At 36.3% G+C, this 22,181-nt stretch overlaps 1 protein-coding gene across 6 annotated transcripts in view; it reads right to left on the bottom strand.

Annotated features, from left to right (window-relative positions):
• The window catches only part of RFX3 (regulatory factor X3), a 298,160-nt gene that overhangs the window by 11,868 nt on the left and 264,111 nt on the right, over positions 1-22,181 (bottom strand). For all 6 annotated transcript variants that reach the window (XM_082615490.1, XM_082615491.1, XM_082615492.1 and 3 more), the window contains 2 exons: positions 20,314-20,522; positions 10,527-10,680 (listed from right to left, as the gene is read on the bottom strand). In XM_082615490.1, the coding sequence (XP_082471616.1) occupies positions 10,527-10,680; positions 20,314-20,522 (363 nt within the window). The remainder of the gene's footprint in view (positions 1-10,526; positions 10,681-20,313; positions 20,523-22,181) is intronic.

Raw genomic sequence — 22,181 nt, 5'->3', positions numbered from 1 at the left:
CTCCTTTCCCCATTCTACTATGTTGGCGGTGTTTTATAAAGCACTGAATTAGTTTGCCTCTGATTACCACTTTGGCTACATCCCAAATAATGTGGTTGGATGATTTGTAATTCCATGAATCATTTGACTCACCATTCAAAAAACAGTCTACAGGCTATTTTCCCCTTGTAATATAGTATTATTAAAGCCTTCACATGCCTGTATGTTATCTGTTTTATTAATTTCAACTTCTAAGCTTATGTTTGTATTGTCAAGAAATGATGGTCTAATTCAACACATTATTACTTGGATTGTCAGTGTAAAATCAATATTAAAAAATCTAATTCAGAGTAGAAGGCAATCAAATATAGTCCCTCTTGACTAATACACATAACTTCAGATATTTATATACTTATGGAAAGGAAAGGGAAAGGAAATGGAACTAACAAAAATCTGGTACCTTGTATGTGCCTGTCTGCTTGCCTGCCTATCCACCCCATCTATCTACCTATATCTAATAACCTATACCCATCTTCCTTCCTACTTTAGTCCTCACAACATCCCTGTGAAGGAACGATTCTTATGTTTATTTTGTTGATGAGAAAACTCAAGTTTTCTTGAGATATACGTATATATAACTTGCCCAGGTTGCAAAGGTATTAAATGGGAAATATGAAATTTAAATTTGGGTGTCGAACAACTTGGAATGTGGGGCCAGCCTGACCTGGATTTGAATCCCAACTCTGCCACTATCAGTCCTGTGACCCCAGACATAATACTCTTTGATCCTCAGGTTTTCACATGTATGAAATAGACAGGGTTTAATGTCTTCAAGACTCAATTTTCAAATACTAAAGTCCTAGAATTCCATTTAACCCTAAAACCATAAGATGGTGATTTCAAAATGAAATGTCTCTAGCTGAGTGGGGCTACAAGGAGTACTGCTTCAGAATGGAAGTGTTCCTTAGGCTTTGACCTAAGGTTGTTGACACTATAAACTCAGTCTAGGGTTGAAGTTGAAGTCACTTGATGCACTGACCAAGCCATTTATGACTCAAGCAAATACCATGAGAAGGGCTGTCCTAAACAAGGATGGTGTTGTGTGTGTGTATGTTTAGCGTAATGAGCATGATCACAAAACCAGAAATAGCTGACGAGCTCAGATGAATGTCAACATGTAAACCTTGACCTAACCAACTGCTTCTCGCTCTGTTCTTCTAAGAAGTCAATAAAGGAGTAAGAGCCTTTAAAGCAGTTCCTATAAAAGCAGGAAGATTGTTCCCATGCAGATTTGGAAGTTCTTGACCCAATTCTAATCTTTCAACATTCTGTACTTAGCTTGAACTTCGTAATGTTCTGAACTTTACAAACCTTAGATAGCTGCACAATCTCCTATGATTTCAGTTCTATTAACCGAAGCTAGTAGAATCGATCACAAAAGGATTAGGTAGTGGCAACTATTTTGAATGTTTTTGATGGTGGAGAGAAATGTCTTGAAATTTCAATCATAAGGGATTTCAGAACATTATTATTTTCTTTAATGTCTTCCAAATGAGAACCAAATTAATCAAAGCATTGCATTTAGCACTGGTACAGGATTTCACAACTTAGGAAAAATAATTGCTGACTTTAAAGTGATTTCTGATTTTAAAAAATTCGCAAGGCATGTTAATGTTCCAGCGGGTAAAATCTTGTGTTCCTTGTTTTTTTGTTTTTTTTTCTGGAAGCGGACTTCTCTATGTATTTCCAAATAGTTTTACTGAAGCCTGTTAAGATGGCTAAGATTTCTGCCAGTTTGCTTCACACCAAGGCAAATTCTGCCCTATATTTGCCGTTGGTTCTACCCTTTCAGGCTAGCCAGCTATCCTGGCAACTTGTGCTGTTGGCTACTCTGTACCCGGGTAGCATATTTTCATGATGATTCTGACTGTTCAGGTTTTTTGTTGCCCTCTGCACCCTGGGAACACAGTAATTTATCTATCTTTATATTGTTTCAAAATTTCTAAGAAGTGATATAAATGACTATGTATAAAATAGATAAGCAACAAGGATATATTTAGAGCACAGGGAAATATAGCCATTATTTTGTGATAACTTTAAATGGAGTATCATCTGTAAAAATACTGAATCGCTAGGCTGTACACCTGAAACTAATATAATATTGTAAATCAACTACACTTTAAGAAAAAAAGCTCTAAGAAGAACTCATGAGTGAGCACGCAGGTAGTGAAGAAGTAGGAATACAGGCCTTAGTTGCTTTTGAGGAGAAAAGTAATTTCAAAACCAGTAACATTTAATGCTACCATTAGGTCAAACCAAGAGGGGCCTCTGTCCTGAGCCCCACACCACGGAGAGCCCTGCTCTGGCTTTCCTGTGGTCATGGCCCTCCCCACAGACAAGGAGTCCACTGGGCCACGTGGATGTGCCCTCCTGGAGCCTGTGTTTCACTCCTACCCCCAGACCATACTTCTGTTACCTGAGATCCCAGAATTCCCCGCCTAAAGCCCCAAGTCCCCTTTCAGGCCTGTGCAGGTCTCTCCTTAAGTCCACCCATCAGAAGAAAGAAGGGAGAGCCAGTGTGGAGGTGCAGCTATTTGCAAAGGGCAGACAAAACCTGAACACTGGACCGCGGTGCCCACAAGCATGAGCACAGGCTCTTCACAATACAGGATAGGGAATGACACACAAGAGAAGTGGTCTAGGGGCCACAGGGTGGGCCATGGGTCAACTATATCTATGTCACCATTTTCTGGCATGGAACTAGGAGGAGCCTAAGAATTTTAAATTTAAACCCAGCCTTCCAAGCTGTTACCAAGATATATTTACCAACCTAGGTGGAGAGAACAGATTTTATTTCTAGTTTGATTCATAACTTTTAAAATATGATGTAGGGTACCATAGGTCCTGCAAATGCTAGGGTTGGGCCTGGCAGCATATCCTTTATGTAAATAAAACTATGGGCTGAAAAGAAAGAACCTTGGTGCTCTTAACTAAAGATAAGCTCCCACTGAGGCCACCTTCACTGTCTATCAGGAAAGCATGGTATCAATTTATTATGTCAGAGAAGTACCTATTTTGATTATACCACTTCCCTTTTTTGGGAAATTATTAATTGGAGAGACAAGGGTGGTGGAAGTGTGGAAACAGGTTCTCTTTGTACCAAGCAGACCTTTACCACTAGCATGAATCAGATTTGAAGTGCTTGTAGGATCATCAGAACTGGCCCTTATACTTGCTGAACATCTCTCATACTTATGAAAGTATATTTTAGTATAGTGATGGTGAAAAGCAGAAAACAATTCCTGTGAATTGAGGAAATTACCCATCCCAAACAAGGACTATTTCTTTACCAGGAGGACCAGCAACCATCAACTTCACCTGTGTCTGAGCAAAAATACCAGAAAGACAATGGAAGGCCAGAGCCACTTGGGGTGGGCACAGGATGATAGAGCATGGCAAGGAGGCCAGCAGGGGGAGCTGTCATGCTTAATCTAGGCCAGGGAACCTTTCACACCTAGCTGACTCTGAGGCTGGGCTACCAGGCTAACCTGTTGCTAAGCAAAGAGCCCAGTGGTGGACTTTGCTGAAGAGAACAATGTGCCGAGTCTCCCTTCCTAATGTCCACAGTGATCATTTTAGTTCTTGAAAAAATGTCAAGAGATCCTGGATTTCTATTTTCTTCTTTTTTCCCACTTCCAAACACTTCAGGAAAACTAATCTCTAGTTGTAAGCACTTATGAAAACCCAACTTCATACGGAGGTTCTCTGAAATACTGAAAGAGTATTCTGGGGAAAGGGAGCTCTTCTTGGTCTAGGAGCATTATTTTCCTGATATAGAAATCCAGTATGTCCACCATGAAATGAAATGAGAAGTTCTGTTAGTTGGTTGTCTGTCTTTCCATCATTCTTTTGTACTTCCTTCCTTGAATGAGTATTTTTGGGGCACCTCTTGTGGGATTGTGTTTAGACCAGAGCTGTAAGCAAAACTCCATTCCCTGAAGAGGATGTGAGGAGAGGTTAGACCCCAGAGCAAGCAGGGAAGGAAACCAAGTGGAGGAAGCTAATGAGCAGGGATCCCAGAGGGATAGGGTTGCAGCCCTGGGCTGCTGAGTCAATAGGTGCTTTGCTCACATGCAAGGAGAGTAAGGAACAGAATGACAAACGAGCAAAGAGGAGAAAAAAAAAAAACAGGAGAGCATCTACAGAGATAATTCTTAGGAACTTGGAGGATGAAGGTGTAGGAGAAAGGCTTTCCAGGGAGTCACTTTTATCATTTATTTTCAAGTCGTTAGAATTGTGCTAATGTAGAGGAGCAGATTTACAGCTAAAAGCAAACTGCAAATTCTAAAAACATAACTTTGATTTAGGTCTGTGGGTGGGTACAGAGGAGCTGAAGGGTATAATCTGTTGTTGTTGTCTTCTGGCAGATTTAGCTTTCCAACTGCAATTTGCTTAGACTAATATTCCATTTAGTTTGCATATTCTGAACGTCTACTAACAAAAAGTGGAAAGGGGAAGGGTGGTAGGACTATCAAGATGCATCGTGCAATGCAGAGGAAAGAAGCCTTGGAACAAAATAATGAAAGCTTTCATACCAGGCATCTGGTTTGTGCATGATTGCGAGTGTGCAGGCATTTGGGGGAGTTGTAAAGTACAGACAGAAATAAATTAGTCCCTATTCCGAAAGTGTCTATAAACAATTTTTATGGTGAAAAATTAAAATGTAGATTGAACCGATTTGGCTACTTGGAGTGAGACAGCCCCATTTCCTACAGTTAGCGCTACCACTAGCTCTGTTATTGGGTAACTTTCAACGTCTGTTTTCCTCATGGGTGAAATGGGGACACTAACATATCCCTTGTAAGGTTTTGGTGAATATTAAATCAAAATGTAAGGCATTTAGCACAGTAGTTGTCACAAGACCAGTCTTCAATTAGAAAAATATTAATAAACAGTAAGCTTTATTATAAATAATAACCAATATAACTTTTGACAAGTATGCATTACACTTTTTAAGTTACTACTGTTCCAAGATGTTTTTTTTTTTCCTGCAAATGATTTCAACTGTGATATGATTCATCCCTTTTAAAATATTCTATAACAAGTCTATTATTCAACAGGTACATTTTCAGTGTATTCCCTAGTTGCACTAGAATAATGCTCACTGAAATCTATTTTTCATTAATTTGATTTTATCTTAAGCATCCATGCATATTTACAATGGTTGTACTTCCATCAAATGGAACTTTTTCACTCAACTTTTATCCTAAAAGCTTGCCTGTGAATTATTATTGCTCTTCTCCAGTTTTTAAATTTTAAAGAGTTTTTTTCCCCTTTCACTTTGAGTATATCAATTTTACTGAAGCCAAGACATTTTTCTTTTAATGGTAAACCCTTAAGAGTTCCTATTTTTTCCCTAAAAATATTACTAAAATATTATATTTTTAATATTGATATTCACAGCTGAGCAATTAAAGCAGCTTTTGGTTCCTCTTTTTATTTCAAAAAGTTGATTACATAGATATAATATTAAGTATAATTAAATTATGATAAAGACAATTACATATATTTAATACATTAAATATAAAAACGTTTGTCACAGAAAATCATTTTATGAAGCAATAAAAATTTGTAGATTCAGTGAATATATTAAGACTACATATATTTTAAAGAAATAAAGCATGTATGCCATTAACTTCTAAATATCCTTCAACTAGTTATAAAATCCAAATAAAAGGATATTTTCTGCTCAATTTTCCTTGTCAGAGCTGTACAGAAAACCTTATGATTTAAAAAAAAATTTAACAGGTGTGCAACAGATGCAACTTGTTTATTTTACTTTATTCCTACTCTTAAAATTTCACCACTGCCAGAAACTCTATTGGCATATTTATAATATTTAAATAAAAATTCAAAAAATTGCATAAATCTTAGCAGTAAATAAATTGTTTCCTTTTTATCATCTAGGCAAAAAATAAAAATAATAATGAAACTTTGGAAATGCAAATGCTTTAAATAACTTACTGCTCAGTATTAATGTAGTAGCAGGCTGACGTTTAGAAGAAAACTCATGGTGGTGGGTGATGCTGTTTCATTTGGGGGTTCCATTACATGGTAGCCTTCATTTCAACAACTGAAATGTCAGTGCTACAGGGAATGTAAAAATAAAACTTGTATGTTTGTATACTGTGTTTATATGTAAAACATGATGTATTGGTCTCTCTTGCCTGCTCAAATAATGTAAATAATGTTAATTTTAAAACTCATTTATTGAATTCACATTAGTGAAAAGATATATTAATTATCCTTAAGTTACTTTGAAAGGGAAACCTTTCCCTTTGCTTCTGGATCTCTTTAGCTGCCTGACACCTCTCCCAAATACAGCACCTATAAAGGTAAAACAAATGTCCAATAAAGTTTGTGACTATTTTTCAGCTGTCCCTTTACTGATTTCTGAACTATTCTTATTCCAACCTCACCCCATCCTGCAGCAGGTAATAAGCATGGTAGATTAACAGCAAGGGCTTTGGTGCCAGGCTGCTTGGTTTCAGAACCTGATTTTACAACCTAGTAGCTGTGTGACTCTGTGTGACTGTGACTTGATGGCTCTGTGTCTCATTTCATCATCTGTAAAATAGATTAAAAATAATATTCACTCACAAGTGAATATTATTCTTTAAGTATTCCTATATCCCTTTAATTTTCCTTTACAGCACTTATCAGAATTTATAGCTATGTAGTTATAAGAACATTTAACAAATATGTATCCCCTACTAAAATATAAGTTCCTTGAATGCAGCATCAAAATCCATTTTGTTCATCACTACATCCTAAACATTATAATGTTTGGTCTAGAGTAGATGCATAAGAAGTATTTGTTAAATAAGTGAATAAATTAATTTTAGAGATAAGTCTGAGAATCAACAAAAGTGAACACAATTTGCCCAGGATTATACTACCATAAATGACAGAACTATAAGTAGAGTTTAGTTCTTCTGACTTAAAGTTCTCCATTATTTCCAGGCACTAAATCTTTGATAACACAAATCATACAAAGAATCACGCAATTAATATTATGTAGGTTCTAGAATGAAAAGTAAAAATAGAAATCAGAGAGAAAAGGAGTATCTAACGTAGTCTGGGGGAAATTGGGCCTCCTCGAGGAACTGATATTTAAGACATGAAGGAGTTAGAATGGGCAAGGAGAGTCAGGCAGAGGGTTCCAGGTAAAAGAACAGTTTACACAGTGGTCCAATGATGAGAAAAGCTTGGTGAATAAGAATAGAGAAAAGACTACTGTGATTGCAGCAGAAGGACCTGGAAGAGGGAGGGTGAGGTTGATCAGAGAGACAGGGCCAGATCTTATACCAAGGGAAGACTTTTCTTCCTTAAGTAGAAGAAGAAAAGGCCACTAAAGGGTTTTAAGTGTGGATAACACAATCAGGCTTGCATTTTCATAAGATGATACTGACTGCACTATGGGGGGTTTGGGAAAGGGCAGACTTAGTAACTGGTTGGATATCCAGGTCAAGACAGAAAGATACATAAAGATGATGCTCACATATCCAACATGATCGACAGGGAGGGTACCATTTACTGAGAAAGGACCATTAGTAGATAGATGAAGAGCTTAATTTCATTAAGGGTATAATAAATTCTCAATAAATAGTGACAATTATTATTGTTTTTGTGGTTGTTGTTACTGATGATTGAAAACCACTTGCTGCAATTGAGGGTAATGCTGAGTTTTATGGATTTCAATGGATTCTGGGCTGTGGTGTTGCTCCCATTATATAACAGGCACTTCTCGACTTGAGGTTTGGAAAGGGAGGTCATTTAAGGAGCTAAGAATGCAGCTGAGGCTTGACACATGAAAGCCTTTTTTTACCTCCAATCTCACTTCTAGGGTAGGCTTAGGATAACATGTGAGAGATGCATGAGAAAACAGCCTTCCTTTCCCTTTGAATTTCCTTCTCCTTTTCCCAAGAATCAAGAAATTTTAGACATGATAATATGACCATGGCCAACAGGTCTATAATGGCCAATTGGTCTATGAGGCATCAATGTTTTATGGGGAGATCAAGCCTGTAAAATTAGCTTTACTTGGCCTTGGCTGAATAATGGATGAGCATAGACAGCTCAAAGGATTTTCCTATAAATTGGGTAAGGAGATAGTAAGCAAAGAAATCAAGAGGTATGCTTAGATCTTTGATTTTAGAGAAGGTATTTATACCTTACTTTCTGATCTAGACTTTATTTATATTATATCTTTGAATCATGTGGCAATCTGTCTTATTCATTTACACTGTTTACATATAGTAAAAAAGAATGTCAGTTAAATCATTAGAATGATTAGTTGGCAGTATAGACTACATAAGGCCATTTTAATACTGGTGTGCCAGAACTGCTTGTATTAGCATACGAGGAGGTCCCTAAGTCTTCACACTGTGTCACTGGCTCATGGCCACAGGCTTTGTTCCCTAGAGATGCAAGGGAAACAGAGATCATGCATCAGGATTAGCCACATGGTGTTAATGAGAATCGCTGTTTATCATTATCCTGTTAAAGAAGTCAAATGTGTAGGTAGTTGCCAAATGTGTTAAATATACCAAAAGGCATGTCTATTTCAGAAGTTTTGAGCCCTGAGTTAAAAAATTTTATATTTAATCTACTTGCCAACTGGGCATTTTGCAACCAGGCATCTATAAGAGAACTAAGGAAAGAGGCACTGAGGGGAAGTCAAATATAAGAAAAGTCCAGATTGTTTTGGTCAATGATGAGGTCCTGACTGTAATTTAAAAGCTAAAATGAATCTTGCTTAATCTCACATACACATAATTGGCATCATTTAGGCACAACCAGCATTAAGAAACATACAAACACATATAGATCAGCATACAGCAAGGGATTTTAAAGAGGGAAAGAAGAATATTTTAACCAATTTTCTGAATAAAAGGCACATGTATTTTATTTACATTAGAATACTTTTAAAGGTCCTTGAGGTATTTTAATATATTTTTAAATTTATACCTTTATCATATTTATAGGAAAAGCATCTAATATTTATTTTTACTTTTTTAATTTAAATAAGCACATACACATAGCTTAAAAGTGAACATATCTTCTTGACTGCTTTGGGCAGTAATATGTAACATTGCCTAACCTGGCATAATCCAGCAAAATCTGGATTCAATCAAAACCCAGTTCAATACAACAAAGTAAGCCAGGGCTGAAACATTTGTGCATGTGCATCTATCCCTCATTATATTAACCAGCCCTTGTGTATATTAACTTTAGCATTTTAGCTTTACGACATGTTGAAAATACATTTTGACACTATTAAGAAGAAGAGAATTTTTTCCCTACACCTTTAGTGATTAGGAGCATGGGTATGAAAATCAGACTGAATATTCAAAACAGGTCTCTACTGTCTGCTAGCTATGTAACCCTTTAATCTCTCTGTGTCTTAGCTTTCTTCCTGAACCTCAGATTCTCATCTGTAAACAGGATAACGTAGCACCTATCTCAAAGAGTTGTTGTATGTGTTAAATGCTTTATTATATGTAAGGGACTTAGGACTGTGTTTCGCACATAGTAAGTGCCCCCAAAATGTTAGCTATCATTTTCATCATCATTGTTATTATCCTTCATTTTGTTCTTGGGCACTTGGAAAAAGAGTCTACAAAATACATATTAACTTTTTCCTCTGAGTTCCTAGCCCTTAGCCTTATCAGAAGCATCAATCTTTCTTATTTTCCAGGCAATAAAGATTTTTTAAAAATTGAAGTATAGCTAATTTACAATATTGTGTTAGTTTCAGGTATATAACAAAGTGATTCAGTTATACATATATTTATATATGTATATATCTATAAACTTTTTCTCAATTCTTTTCCATACAGTTTATTACAAGATATTGGATCAAGTTCTCTGTGCTATATACAGTAAAACCTTGTTGCTTATCTATTTTATATATGGTAGTGTGCATCTGTTAATCCCATACCCTCCAATTTATCCCACCCCTGCTTTCCCTTTGGTAACCAAAAGTTTGTTTTCTATGTCTGTGAGTCTGTTTCTGTTTTGTAAATAAGTTCATTTGTACTATTCTTTTTAGATTCGACATATAAGTGATATCACATAATATCTGTCTTTCTCTGACTTAACTTCACTTGGTATGATAATTTCTAGGTGCATCCCTGTTGCTGCAAATGGCATTATTTCATTCTCTTTTATGGCTGAGTAATATTAAGGATTTTTTAAAGTTCAGTGATTCTCAAGATTTTCTTTTACACAGACACCTTTACAGCATACTGAAATATTCCATGTACGTTCACATGATATAATCGACAGTTTTAGAACCTTTGACTAAGAAAATATATATGAACAGAGGGATTTAAGGACCCCCTGAAATAACCACACAGGCCCTCTGGAGTCCAAGACTCATGGGTAAGGAACCGTTGCTTCGATGATTAATACATTTAGATTAAAATAAAATTCAGATCTTTTTAGAAAGCCCTGTGGGTCATAGCTCTTTTAGCCTCTCTTACCTCACCCATGACCGCTATGGGTGTCTCTCCTGTTGCCTGAGCAACACGATGTTCTACTAAGTAGAACATATACTCGTCGTAGAGCAGACGGATCAGGTGGAAGGAGCCAAAGCTAGCAGCACTGCGTAGGGTTAAGTCCCGAATAACCATTGAGCTGTTCCAAGAGAAAAGACACATATGCAGCCATTGTTAGTGAGCAGGATTAGAGTTCAATCTAATTTTCCTCTTAAAAGAAGTTAGAGGTCTAAAAGGTTGGTATAGCACACAACCTGCCATGGAATAATTTCACTACTGAAAGCAGTTGGCTCAACTCTTTCAAACAGAGTGGTAAAGAGGTTATCTTTACTGAAACTTGACTAGATCCTTATTAGAGCTAGACAAATATTAACTGGGAAAAGCCATTTTATTGTCATAGGCAAGTCTTTTGATTCTATTAAATTCACAAAGGGGTCAGAATTGAATAAAAAAGATTTTTGGAAGGCTGACAACTCATCACCATAAGAAAAAGCAACTCAAAGTGAAGGTCTTATTGATGATGCGTAAACACTGTCACTATCTCTCAATGATAACGACCTCTGGGGTACGCTGTGAGAAAAATATGTATTTGACCAAGTTTACAAAATATACTAAGCAGGGACTTCCCTGGTGGGGCAGTGGTAAGGAATCCGCCTGCCAATGCAGGGGACATGGGTTCGGTCCCTGGTCCAGGAAGATCCCACATGCCTCAGTGCAACTAAGCCCGTGCGTCACAACTACTGAGCCTGCGCTCTAGAGCCCGTGAGCCACAGCTACTGAAGCCTGCGCACCTAGAGCCTGTGCTCCACAATGAGAAGCCACCGCAGTGAGGAGTCTGCGCACTGCAACAAAGAGTAGCCCCGCTCACTGCAACTAGAGAAACCCCAAGCACAGCAACGAAGACCCAATGCAGCCAAAAATAAATAAATAAATTTATTTTTAAAAAGTACACACACACACACACACACACACACACACACACACACTAAGCAATGTTCTCAGATGTGGCAATGTAGAATGTAGGAAGTTATGTACAGGGATCCCTGCAAGTTCTGTTGGAAGGTAAATTTATTAAGTGATTCTAGTTCCTTACTGATTTCCATTAAATTAAATTAAGGTGATTTTTCCATTAGAAATAGCATAATAAAATCAATTAAGAAATGCATAACTTTGAAAAATACGAATGTTTAATTTACAAAATACCAAAATCTGAACAATATTATTAATAAAATACTAACAATACACTCTATTATACTCAAAATGGAAGTGAATCAAAATAAAATGTTGGCCTCATTGAAGACATGTCAATTATTAAGCTTGTTCATGCACTTCAAATCTCTTTAATATTTCTAACTTAGAGTCAGGGTAGGATGTGTGTGTGTGTGTGTGTGTGTTTCTCCTCACTTTCATTTAGTGTCCTTTTCTAGAGATTTCTGTCCTATGCAAACTAAAACAGGCATTATATTCTCTGATAGGAGGAGGAGATAGAATCTCACAAATGTATGGGCTGATATTCCTAGGCCTTATTTTGCAATGAAGAATTGTAAAATGCCAGACAGATGGAAAAACAGAAGACTACATTTCTGTTTCATTTTCAACCTTATTTATATAGAGGCTAGTAATATATCAAATTCCACACATTCAACTTGGCAAGTGACAGATCATCCTTGTACATCTAAAACTCTAAAGCCCTGGATTCTGATCCTGGTTCTTCATTAATTCACTATCAATCTCAAAAAAATCATTTCCATGAGAGTGTTTTTCCTTTTGGCTGAAAGTGAATGCAGTACTTTTGGTCTTACATAATTTGCATGACTATTTCAAGGATAAAATGCAATAAAGGTTGTGAAATAGACTTATGAATGAATAGAACAAGACTCAAATATATAAGTGATTATGATCCTAATACACAGACAACAGGAGGAGCTGAGCTTCTGACTCTCATTTGGCTACGGCAGCAAGAACAGGTGTTACTATATGATGATGGCAGATGTCTCTCATTCTGTGGATCTATTTACTAAACAGATAAAAAGCATGGGTTTGGAGTTAGATCCATGTTAACCACTATGTGATCTTGATTGTGAGTATGGCATTCAACATTTAAAGGTTCAAGATTAGCCTGAGAGTCAAATGACATAATGTATGTGAGATCTTAAGCAAAACTACCTATTACTATACTATTCCATATGTTGGAGTTAATAATATACTCATTATCATAAAAAGCAGTACTGGTGAATGATTCCTTAGAGTCAAATACTTTAATGAATACCTTAAGTTTGGAACTCTATAAGAGAATCACTAAAAATAAATTAACACTTTCATTTATATGTCAAAGATATAATGACAAAATTCTGTTATAATTCGATGCATGCTTTTCTCAAAATTCAGTAACACATCACCTATTCATAAAAATAATTATTATAAATTTAATAGCTATTGAAATTAAACTTTATTTTCCTATGGAACCAATTTTAACAGGCAGAGAATCCTCTACTTTAAAAAGCAAAGCAAAAACAACATAAAAATAACAATAAAAAGTTGCCTAACATTTTTACATACATCCAAATTTGATCATGTGAAGTAAATAATTTTGAAAAATTAAATAATATGGGGTGGAATATTCACTCCTAAGTACACATCTCTTGCTGAAGAAAGACAGCAGCTATTTAAAATACAGCCTGGAGAAGACTAATGGCTAACGAGAATACAAAAATATGACTAATCTTATTCAAAATTAAAAGAACTGTAAATTAAAGGTAAGATACCATATATCATCTATTATACTATAAGACATTAAAAGATCAGTGTTGGAGAGGGTATGGGGAAAGAACTCTCATTTGCCGTTTCTACAAGCATAAATTCACAACACATTTATGAAGGGAAATTTGGCAACACATGTCGAAATTAAAAATGCACAAATGCTTTCACCTAGCAGTGTTTTCTTGTTGTTGTTTTTACAAAATACCTTTTATTTGCAGGCTTTGGAGAGCAACCAACCCAAGACTATGATCCTTGATGGAAAGCTCGGAAAATAAGCCCTGCATACAAGCAGTCTATCTCTCTCTCTGACGATGTTTTTTTGCATCTCCCTCCCACCCTCCCTATCCCACTCCTCTAGGTGGTCACAAAGCACGGAGCTGATCTCCCTGTGCTTCCCAGTAGCTATCCATTTTACATTTGGTAGTGTATACATGTCAATGCTACTCTCTCACTTTGCCCCAGTTTACCCTTCGCCCCTGCTCATGTCCTCAAGTCCATTCTCTACATCTGAGTCTTTATTCCTGTCCTACCCCCAGGTCCATCAGAACCTTTTTTTTTTTTTAGATTCCATATATATGTGTTAGCATATGTTATTTGTTTTTCTCTTTCTGACTTACTTCACTCTGTATGACAGACTCTAGGTCTATCCACCTAACTACAAATAATTCAATTTCATTCCTTTTTATGGCTGAGCATCATTGATTTACAAAGCTGTGTTAGCCTCCACTGCATAACAAAACGAATGGGCCATACACACACTGATATCCCCTCCCTTTTAGACTTCCCTCCCATTTAGGTTACCACGGTGCACTAGGTGAGTTCCCTGTGCTATACAGCATGTTCCCATCAGTTATCCATTTTATACATAGCATCGATAATGTATATGTGTCAATCCCAGTCTCCCAATTCCTCCCACCCCACCCCTTTCCCCCTTGGTATCTATACATTTGTTCTCTACGTCTGTTTCTCTATTTCTGCTTTGCAACTAAGATCATCTATATCATTTTTCTAGATTCCACATATATGCATTATTATATAATATTTGCTTTTCTCTTTCTCACTTACTTCACTCTGTATGAACAATCTCTAGGACACTCTCTAGGTCCATTCACATCTCTACAAATGACACAATTTCATTCCTTTTTATGGCTGAGTAATATTCCATTGTATATACATGTACCACATCTTTATCCATTCCTCTGTCAATGGACACTTAGGTTGCTTCCATGTCCTGGCTATTATAAATAGTGCTACTATGAACATTGGGGTGCATGTGTTTTTTTGAATTATGGTTTTCTCTGGGTATATGCCCAGTAGTGGGATTGCTGGGTCATATGGTAGTTCTATTTTCAGTTTTTTTAAGGAAACTCCATACTGTTTTCCATAGTGGCTGTATCAATTTACATTCCCACCAACAGTGTATGAGGCTTCCCTTTTCTCCACACCCTCTCCAGCATTTATTGTTTGTAGATTTTTTGATGATGGCCATTCTGACTGGTGTGATCACCTAGCAGTTCTAATTCTAGAAATTTACACAAATAAGCAAAGATAGTTTTAATTGCAGCAATATTTATACTAGTGAGAAAATAGGGGGCAACACTAAATATCCATTTGTAGGATACTAAGTAAAAAAAATGGTTCATTCATATATGTAAATTTATACAATAGTTTAAAGAAATGAGGGAGAGTACACATATAGGCAGTAACTTGGAAAGATGTCAATGATATAATGTTAAGTGCAAGAAGTAAAAAGTATAATATGAGCCCATTTAACATAGAAAGCATCGATATAATTCTTAAAAAAATCCTATCCCTAAATAAATGGGAATGTTTAATACTTTATTAGCATCGAGATAGCACACTTCATTAAAATAGTATTAGTCACCTTAAAAAGTACAAATTTATTTCAATTTATCTGAAGATAAATGTGCAACTTTATACAAAGATAATCGTTACAGTATTTTTTATAATTGTATCACAAGACCAAAAACCACCTACATGCTCAAGAATAAGAGACAAACGGGATGTTTAAATAATGTATGAGACATACACAAAATGGAATATTGTGAGGACATTAAAAATTATGTTTCTTAAGATATGCTTAAGGTATAATGTTAAATGAAAAATGTTGAGGGAAAAATACAGATAATAAACTCTGATAAACAACTGGATCTCAATTTTATATAACACTGAAAGAAAACATTTTACCAGTAGTTATTTCTGGGTAGTAAAATTATGGATGATTTAAGTTTATTCTTTATATAGTATTTGTATTTCCCAGATTTTCTAAAGTGAGCATATACTAATTTCATAATCCAAAAATGTTTATTTTAAAAAGAAGATATTCATTGTAACATAGAAGAATTGTGGGCTGGTTGAATGTCAATAAATCTTTGCAGGGATAAATATCACAGATATAGAATGAGTTATATATATATTTCAAAATTCAACTTTTAGGACTTTATATTTCCCTTAAAATAGTGTAAATGACTAAGAAGAATATTCATACTGAGTAGCTTTCTGATATTATTAAACAAAATGCAAAGTCAATTTTTTTATTCCAAGAGAATTCACATTCATTCATTCAATAGATATTTATTGTGTTCCTACTCTGTGCCAGGGTCTTGTTCTAGAGCAAGTCAGACAAAAATTTGGTTTCAACAGAGCTCACATTCTAGTAGGACAGACAGTTGATAAAAACAGAGTAGATATAAAATATAAAGTTAGGTAGTGATAAACCCTATGAAAAACAATAAATCACGTTAAGAGATTGGCGAGTGATGGGTGCCAGCACTTTAAGTTAGGGTGTCAGGAAAACTCTTTTTGAGGAGGTGATATCTTGAGCAGAACCTAGACTGAAGTGAAGGAGTGAGCCCTGTGAACATGTGAGCTTTCCTGGCAGAAAGGAGAGCAAATACAGAGACTGAGGCAGAACTATGTTTGTTTTATTCCAAGGACAGCCCAGAGGCTAGTGTGGCTGGAGGACGTGAGCAAAGAGAATACACGGTGGGACCTGGAGGTCACTAGCAGCTGGACCATGTAGGGTCTTATAGGCCATGCTAAGGCTTTTGGATTCTATTTGACAGCTGGGCAATCACCGTATTTCAGCATAAAGTACACACGTAATACTAAATTCTGTTGGAAAATGAAAAAAAAAAGGGTGCTGACCTTCAGTTACAATACTTAGGTTTTTTTTTGTTTTGTTTTGTTTTGCAGTACGCGGGCCTCTCACTGTTGTGGCCTCTCCCGTCGCAGAGCACAGGCTCCGGATGCGCAGGCCGAGCGACCATGGCCCACAGGCCCAGCCGCTCCGCGGCATGTGGGATCCTCCCAGACCGGGGCACGAACCCGTGTCCCCTGCATCGTCAGGCGGACTCCCAACCACTGCGCCACCAGGGAAGCCCAATACCTAGTTATTTTTAAAAATACTGATAAGCATGCTAAGAAATTATTGTCATATGTTTAGAAAAGAATCAGTTGAATTATATTATTAATGCTATGTCTGCTTCATGCTCTCTGTGTTGGGCTTCTGCCCTACAAGCCAAGTATCAAATGACACAATTAACAGTTTAATTGGAAACCTATTGTCTGATTCAGACTTCTGTAAGATATGCTGCAAAATTGACTCCACTGAATTTCATGTTGCTAAGTTACCATGAATTCAACTCCTTTTAAAATCAGAGTTATAAATGTTAATTATTTTATAATGGATGAGAAATACCTTTGTGTATTTATCTTTATAACTCATGGTGTGGAAATTGAAACATATCCCCAAACACATGATACTCAATCCACCTCTTTATGTATTTGGGGATACATCACACCCTTCCAAAGAAGAAAGATGAGAACGTCACACCTGTGACCACCCCCTCCCCGCTACCGTGAACTCTCTTCTCAAACAGTGCTTATAGCTGATTCTGAAAGAGTATTACTTTTTGGAAGATTTAGATATTGTTCAATTGTAGGCAAACTAGGTTCTCTGTGCCCCCTTTCAAGTCACTGTATCAAAGCTATAAATTTCATTTTTAAAAATGGGATACTTGGTTGACCCTCAGGGTGACCCTGAGGAATTCTGTGTTCCATTATCCACAAAACACACAAGCTGAGAAATGGCCCACTTAACTTCTACATTTCTGCCCAAGAAAGGTAGTGATATTTTTTCTACCTCCCAGGGAGCCAGCAGTAGCCATTCAAAGCCAGGTTAGGCAAGGAGAGACCCCCGTTTGGAGCAGAGGGTGTTTGCAGCAACATGTCAACTGCTGCTATCGTGATTCTCTGCCAGTCCATTTCTTTATTTGTATGCATATAAATATATACACAGAATTTTAGAAATTATGAGATTAATCAACTTCAGAAAATGAAGGGTTGATATATGTGACTGCCAAATTCTTATTAAAAGCCAAAAACATTAAAAAAATACTCTGTAATTCTGCTTTCGTTTGTGAATGCAGTTTTCATTACTCAATATGTTCTTATGCCTTGGTAAAAAACAGGTCAGATTTTTGAGGCTCTTAAGTTTCTAACCTATTGACTTCGCCTACCAGCAGGAGGTATGCATCTGTCTGAATATGCCTTTCCTTCTGTGGCCCTGAAGTATACGCCTTCAAGACTTCTTGAAATGAAAATAATAACCATAATAGTGTCTAACAATAACAAGTCAACTATCCCCAACTCAGGGAGGACAGAGGGCAGGCAAGTGATGATCTACTGGGTTTGTATATCTGCAGAGAACAAGAAATACAAGTAAGTAATTTTCTGTCAAGATACCTGCAACAAATCTCTGTGGAGACAAAGGCTCCATGAGTGTATTTCTAAAATGATATCAACTAAACATAGAAAAAGAAAGTCCTCAGGAAGGAGTAAGGGCAAGTCTGATGTAATGACATAAGAAAGCAGTAAGAAGAAAAAAAAAAACCTTATTTTTTTCTGATATAGAGGATGCACTCTGCTTTTGGTCATATAGGTTTTGGAACAACAGCTAGTATAACTTCTGTTTCATCATTCATGAAGCACATATACCATCTATATGATTTTCTGAGGTAAAAAAATGGATGAAATCAACTTGCAAGCAAATGGGAAAATATCTGAAATCTTCTTAAGAAATGTTCCCAAATTAAAATTTTGAATTCTACTATTAATACTACTATTTCTACATCTACTTTGAGAATACTGTGATAATGTTTTCCAAATCTTCCCCATATATCAAAGGAAAACTCATATCATCAACACATTGCTCACTGACACCCAGATCTAAACCTAGGACTGGGTTTAATGAAGCATATCAGTGGGTCACAGAGTTAGCACCATAATAAGGTGCTTTTCAAATCATGTGGGCTAAAAGCACTAAATATATGAGAGACAGAACTGTGGAATTATTCCATCCCCAAAACAAAAACAAAACAACAACACAAAACTGGTAGACTTTCTTTCACTGCATTTAACCCTGGGCTAGACACTAGACAACGATTTTCAGGATCTAAGGATAATTTAACTCCTAATTAAACATATACAGTGAATCTACACCTCTACTTCAGTTTAAGAAATAAGAATTGGACTAAATCAGTTGAGAAAGAAGTCACAATAAAAACCAAGCAACTACCATCATAATTAAAAGATCTCTGGTTCCATTTTTATCAAGGTGGTCAAAACAAGATGGAAATCCTGTAATTTGGGCTTACTGGGTTCAGAATTTCTACTAGTCTCTAAACTCTGCTACTTCTTTGTATACCTTCTCTCCTCACAACTGCTTTGGACTCACCACTGAGGTCCAGGTAATGACCACACGGTACCCATAGCCACAGTCAGTGGTATGTCCTGTAGTCACTACTTTGATATGCGCATGGTTGCACAGGAACTAAATTAGGGACTGCCTAAACCTCAAAGTAGACATGGCTTTTCGGCCCGAGCCAGTGAGGCCACCATTATCTAAAGAAGCAAAGAAATGAACTCCCATCACAAGAATAAATTCTGGGGTCAAAAATATAACTTATCTAACTTAGCTTAAGAAATGGAACTCTGTCAATTCCATCCTATGTCATATATATAGTATATATGCCAACTTACACAGGTTCTGTTTTTTAACCCTTGGAGTAGACCTATGGTCAATGGCTCACCCCAACATTTGATATCATATATCAAGTAATCTTTCTCTCCTGGGGTTCTTCTATGTCTAGAAAAACATACATTTATATATATATATATATCCTTTTAGTCAAAAAGTGATTCATTTTGTATTACTAGATTATTCGATATCAAACTGGCTATGCATTAGAATCACCAGGAATAAGCTTTTTGAAAAAAAAAATTCTGATTACCCCTACTCCTAATCACTACTTTCTAACCACCACGATTTTGATTCAGTAGTTTTTGGGAGATACCCAGGAGTTTTGTTTTCTTTTTCTTTCCACTAATTCTGAGGTGCAGCTAGGTTTGAAAACAATTGTAATTGATCAAATTAAGAAACTAACTAGGTGGTTCTGAGTATGCATCTGAACTGCCTGGATGATACTTTAAAAAAGCACAGATTGCTGGGCCTCCCCTCCACAGTTTCTGATTCAGGTAGATTTGGGGGAGGGGTCTGAAAATATGCATTTCTAATGTGTTTCCAAGCAATAGTGATGCTACTGGTCTAGCGAACCACAGTTTGAGAATCCCTGGACTAGAGAAGAAGAAGAGTGGTGGTAAGGGCTCAAGGAAGAAGACTAAATAATACACGTTTGCCAGAAGGAGGACTGTAGTCCTTTTCTGACTGTTGCTAAACATATTTTCTAGACTGGAATCTCAGATGTTCCCATCTGAGAACTTCTAGGGCTTTGAATAAGAGCCTTTCTTTTCCTAGCAGAAATTTTATTTCCATAAGCTTCCTGGTACAATTCCATCATGCTGTTGTCATGAGTTGGGTTGAAGATAATCACAACAGGGAGTTTCTGCAAACTAAAGTCTTCCTTTCTTTCCTTTTTTCTGAGAAGCATGTACATACATAATTGCAGAATAGGAAAAATTGAGACGATACCTGTAGAAAGACCATTTTAGCAGAAACTGCCTGGCAGCTTTAGGAAAACTGGGTCTTCCTTCATAGGGTTTCAGTGCTTGCATCATCACATTGTCAAGCCATGCAGCCCACTGCTCCAGGGTGCTCTGCTGCTGAAGAGTCATCTTGAAGTCTGTTTCTAGTCTCTGAACCATGTTGTCATCACACTGACATACCCAGGAAGCCTGCTCCTGGGACAGTACACAGAAAGCAAAGAAAAAGTTCAACCCAGCACCTTTTCATTGAGTGTCAGCACACAAGCCATATGCATAAATGGCAAATTATATTGAAAGCGTAAAACAATTAAGTGAATTAAGAAAATGAAGGACTACTTGTTAGTTATTAAGGAAACTAACATAGCCTTTGTGCATGAAAAAGTGATGTGACATACAAGTATGACTCGGTTTTTCTACATTAACTAGCCTGTGTGAAAGACTAAAATACATGATTACTTAAGAAAAATAGGAGCCTGAACCTACAGTATGAGGCGTCTTTCTTTAGTTTTTACGCCCACTCTTTTTTCTCCCAATCAGATAAAACTTTAAAGCCAATTCATTTGAAAAGATTTAGGGTAAGTCAGATGGATAAATAGATTCAATTGGCCAAAAGTGGTCCCTCAGGATTAAAACAAAAACAAACACAGAATGATACAAGGTAGAAGTATATGCTATATGAGTTTTATGGATAAGAAACTGAAGTCTCAAGGGCTACAGAGGCAAGGCTATGAATGTAAATTAATTCACAGAACCAAAAACAACAACAACAACAAAAATACTTTTGAGAAAATGTAGGAAGGCTACCTGCCAAGAAATTTGATCACTATGGTTTTCCTTCTGGTTCCGACAGGAAAGTTTCATGTTTGGTAATAGCAATGAAAACAGGAACTTCTAAAGTTAATTTTCAATGGTTGCCATAAGTTTTACAATGTTTCTAGTGCTATGTTGTATTTTAACATTAAAAAAATACTATACTCTTAAGATCAGAATACAATTATTTAGTAATATAATATTTGAGTAAGGACATGGATGGTAACATAGGGCCTGAATCAGCTAAACTGACTTCAAGCAATTCATTTAATCTGCATGGGCCTCATTTTCCCCAAACATAATATTAGAGAAATGAAATGTGACAAGAATTTTTAAACTGGGTTCACTGTGTCCAGATAATATTTTCACAATAGATTTCTGTGGAGGGGTGTCTGTGAAGGTCCTAATTCTATATCTAAAACATTGTGAATACGTATGTATTTTTCTGAAAAGTGTCTACAGCTTTCAATCTACCTGTTCTCAGAGGATATTCAAATCAACCATTTCAACTAAATAAACCCCTAATCTCCACCCTCTGGTTCCAGCACCTCTCCTGACCCTATAGACTTTACCTTATTTAAGAGACATTTCAATTGGGAGGTACTTCAAATATAAAATGCCCAAACTCAATTCATTTTATTTCTTCAGGGAAACCTAGGGTTTCTTCTACATTCCCAGCTGATGATACCATCTATTATCCTTCTTTCTCTTATCTAATTAGTAACAGTCTTTCCGATTTTACCTCCTAAATATCACTTTTAAGTATTTTAAGTACACCACAATGATTATTAAAAATTGAAAATACAAATAAACAAAAAGGAACAAAATATTAAGAATATCTAAACTGCCAACATTAAGAGATAACTACAACATGCTAATAACTTTCAAACTGTTCACATGCAGTATATACATATGCACGTATACTTATGTACATATGTTATTTTAAAAGAGGACCATATTATACATTTTACTTGATATTTTGCTTAGTTTCACTTCAATATATATGATAAATTACTTTCTGTATAGGCAAATGAGGAGCTATAT

This window comes from Mesoplodon mirus (assembly GCF_964341445.2).
Source record: "Mesoplodon mirus genome assembly, chromosome: 1".
Classification (NCBI taxonomy): domain Eukaryota; kingdom Metazoa; phylum Chordata; class Mammalia; order Artiodactyla; family Ziphiidae; genus Mesoplodon; species Mesoplodon mirus.
The sequence above is the reverse complement of the archived record's forward strand: the minus strand, read 5'-3'. Positions and strand labels throughout refer to the sequence as shown.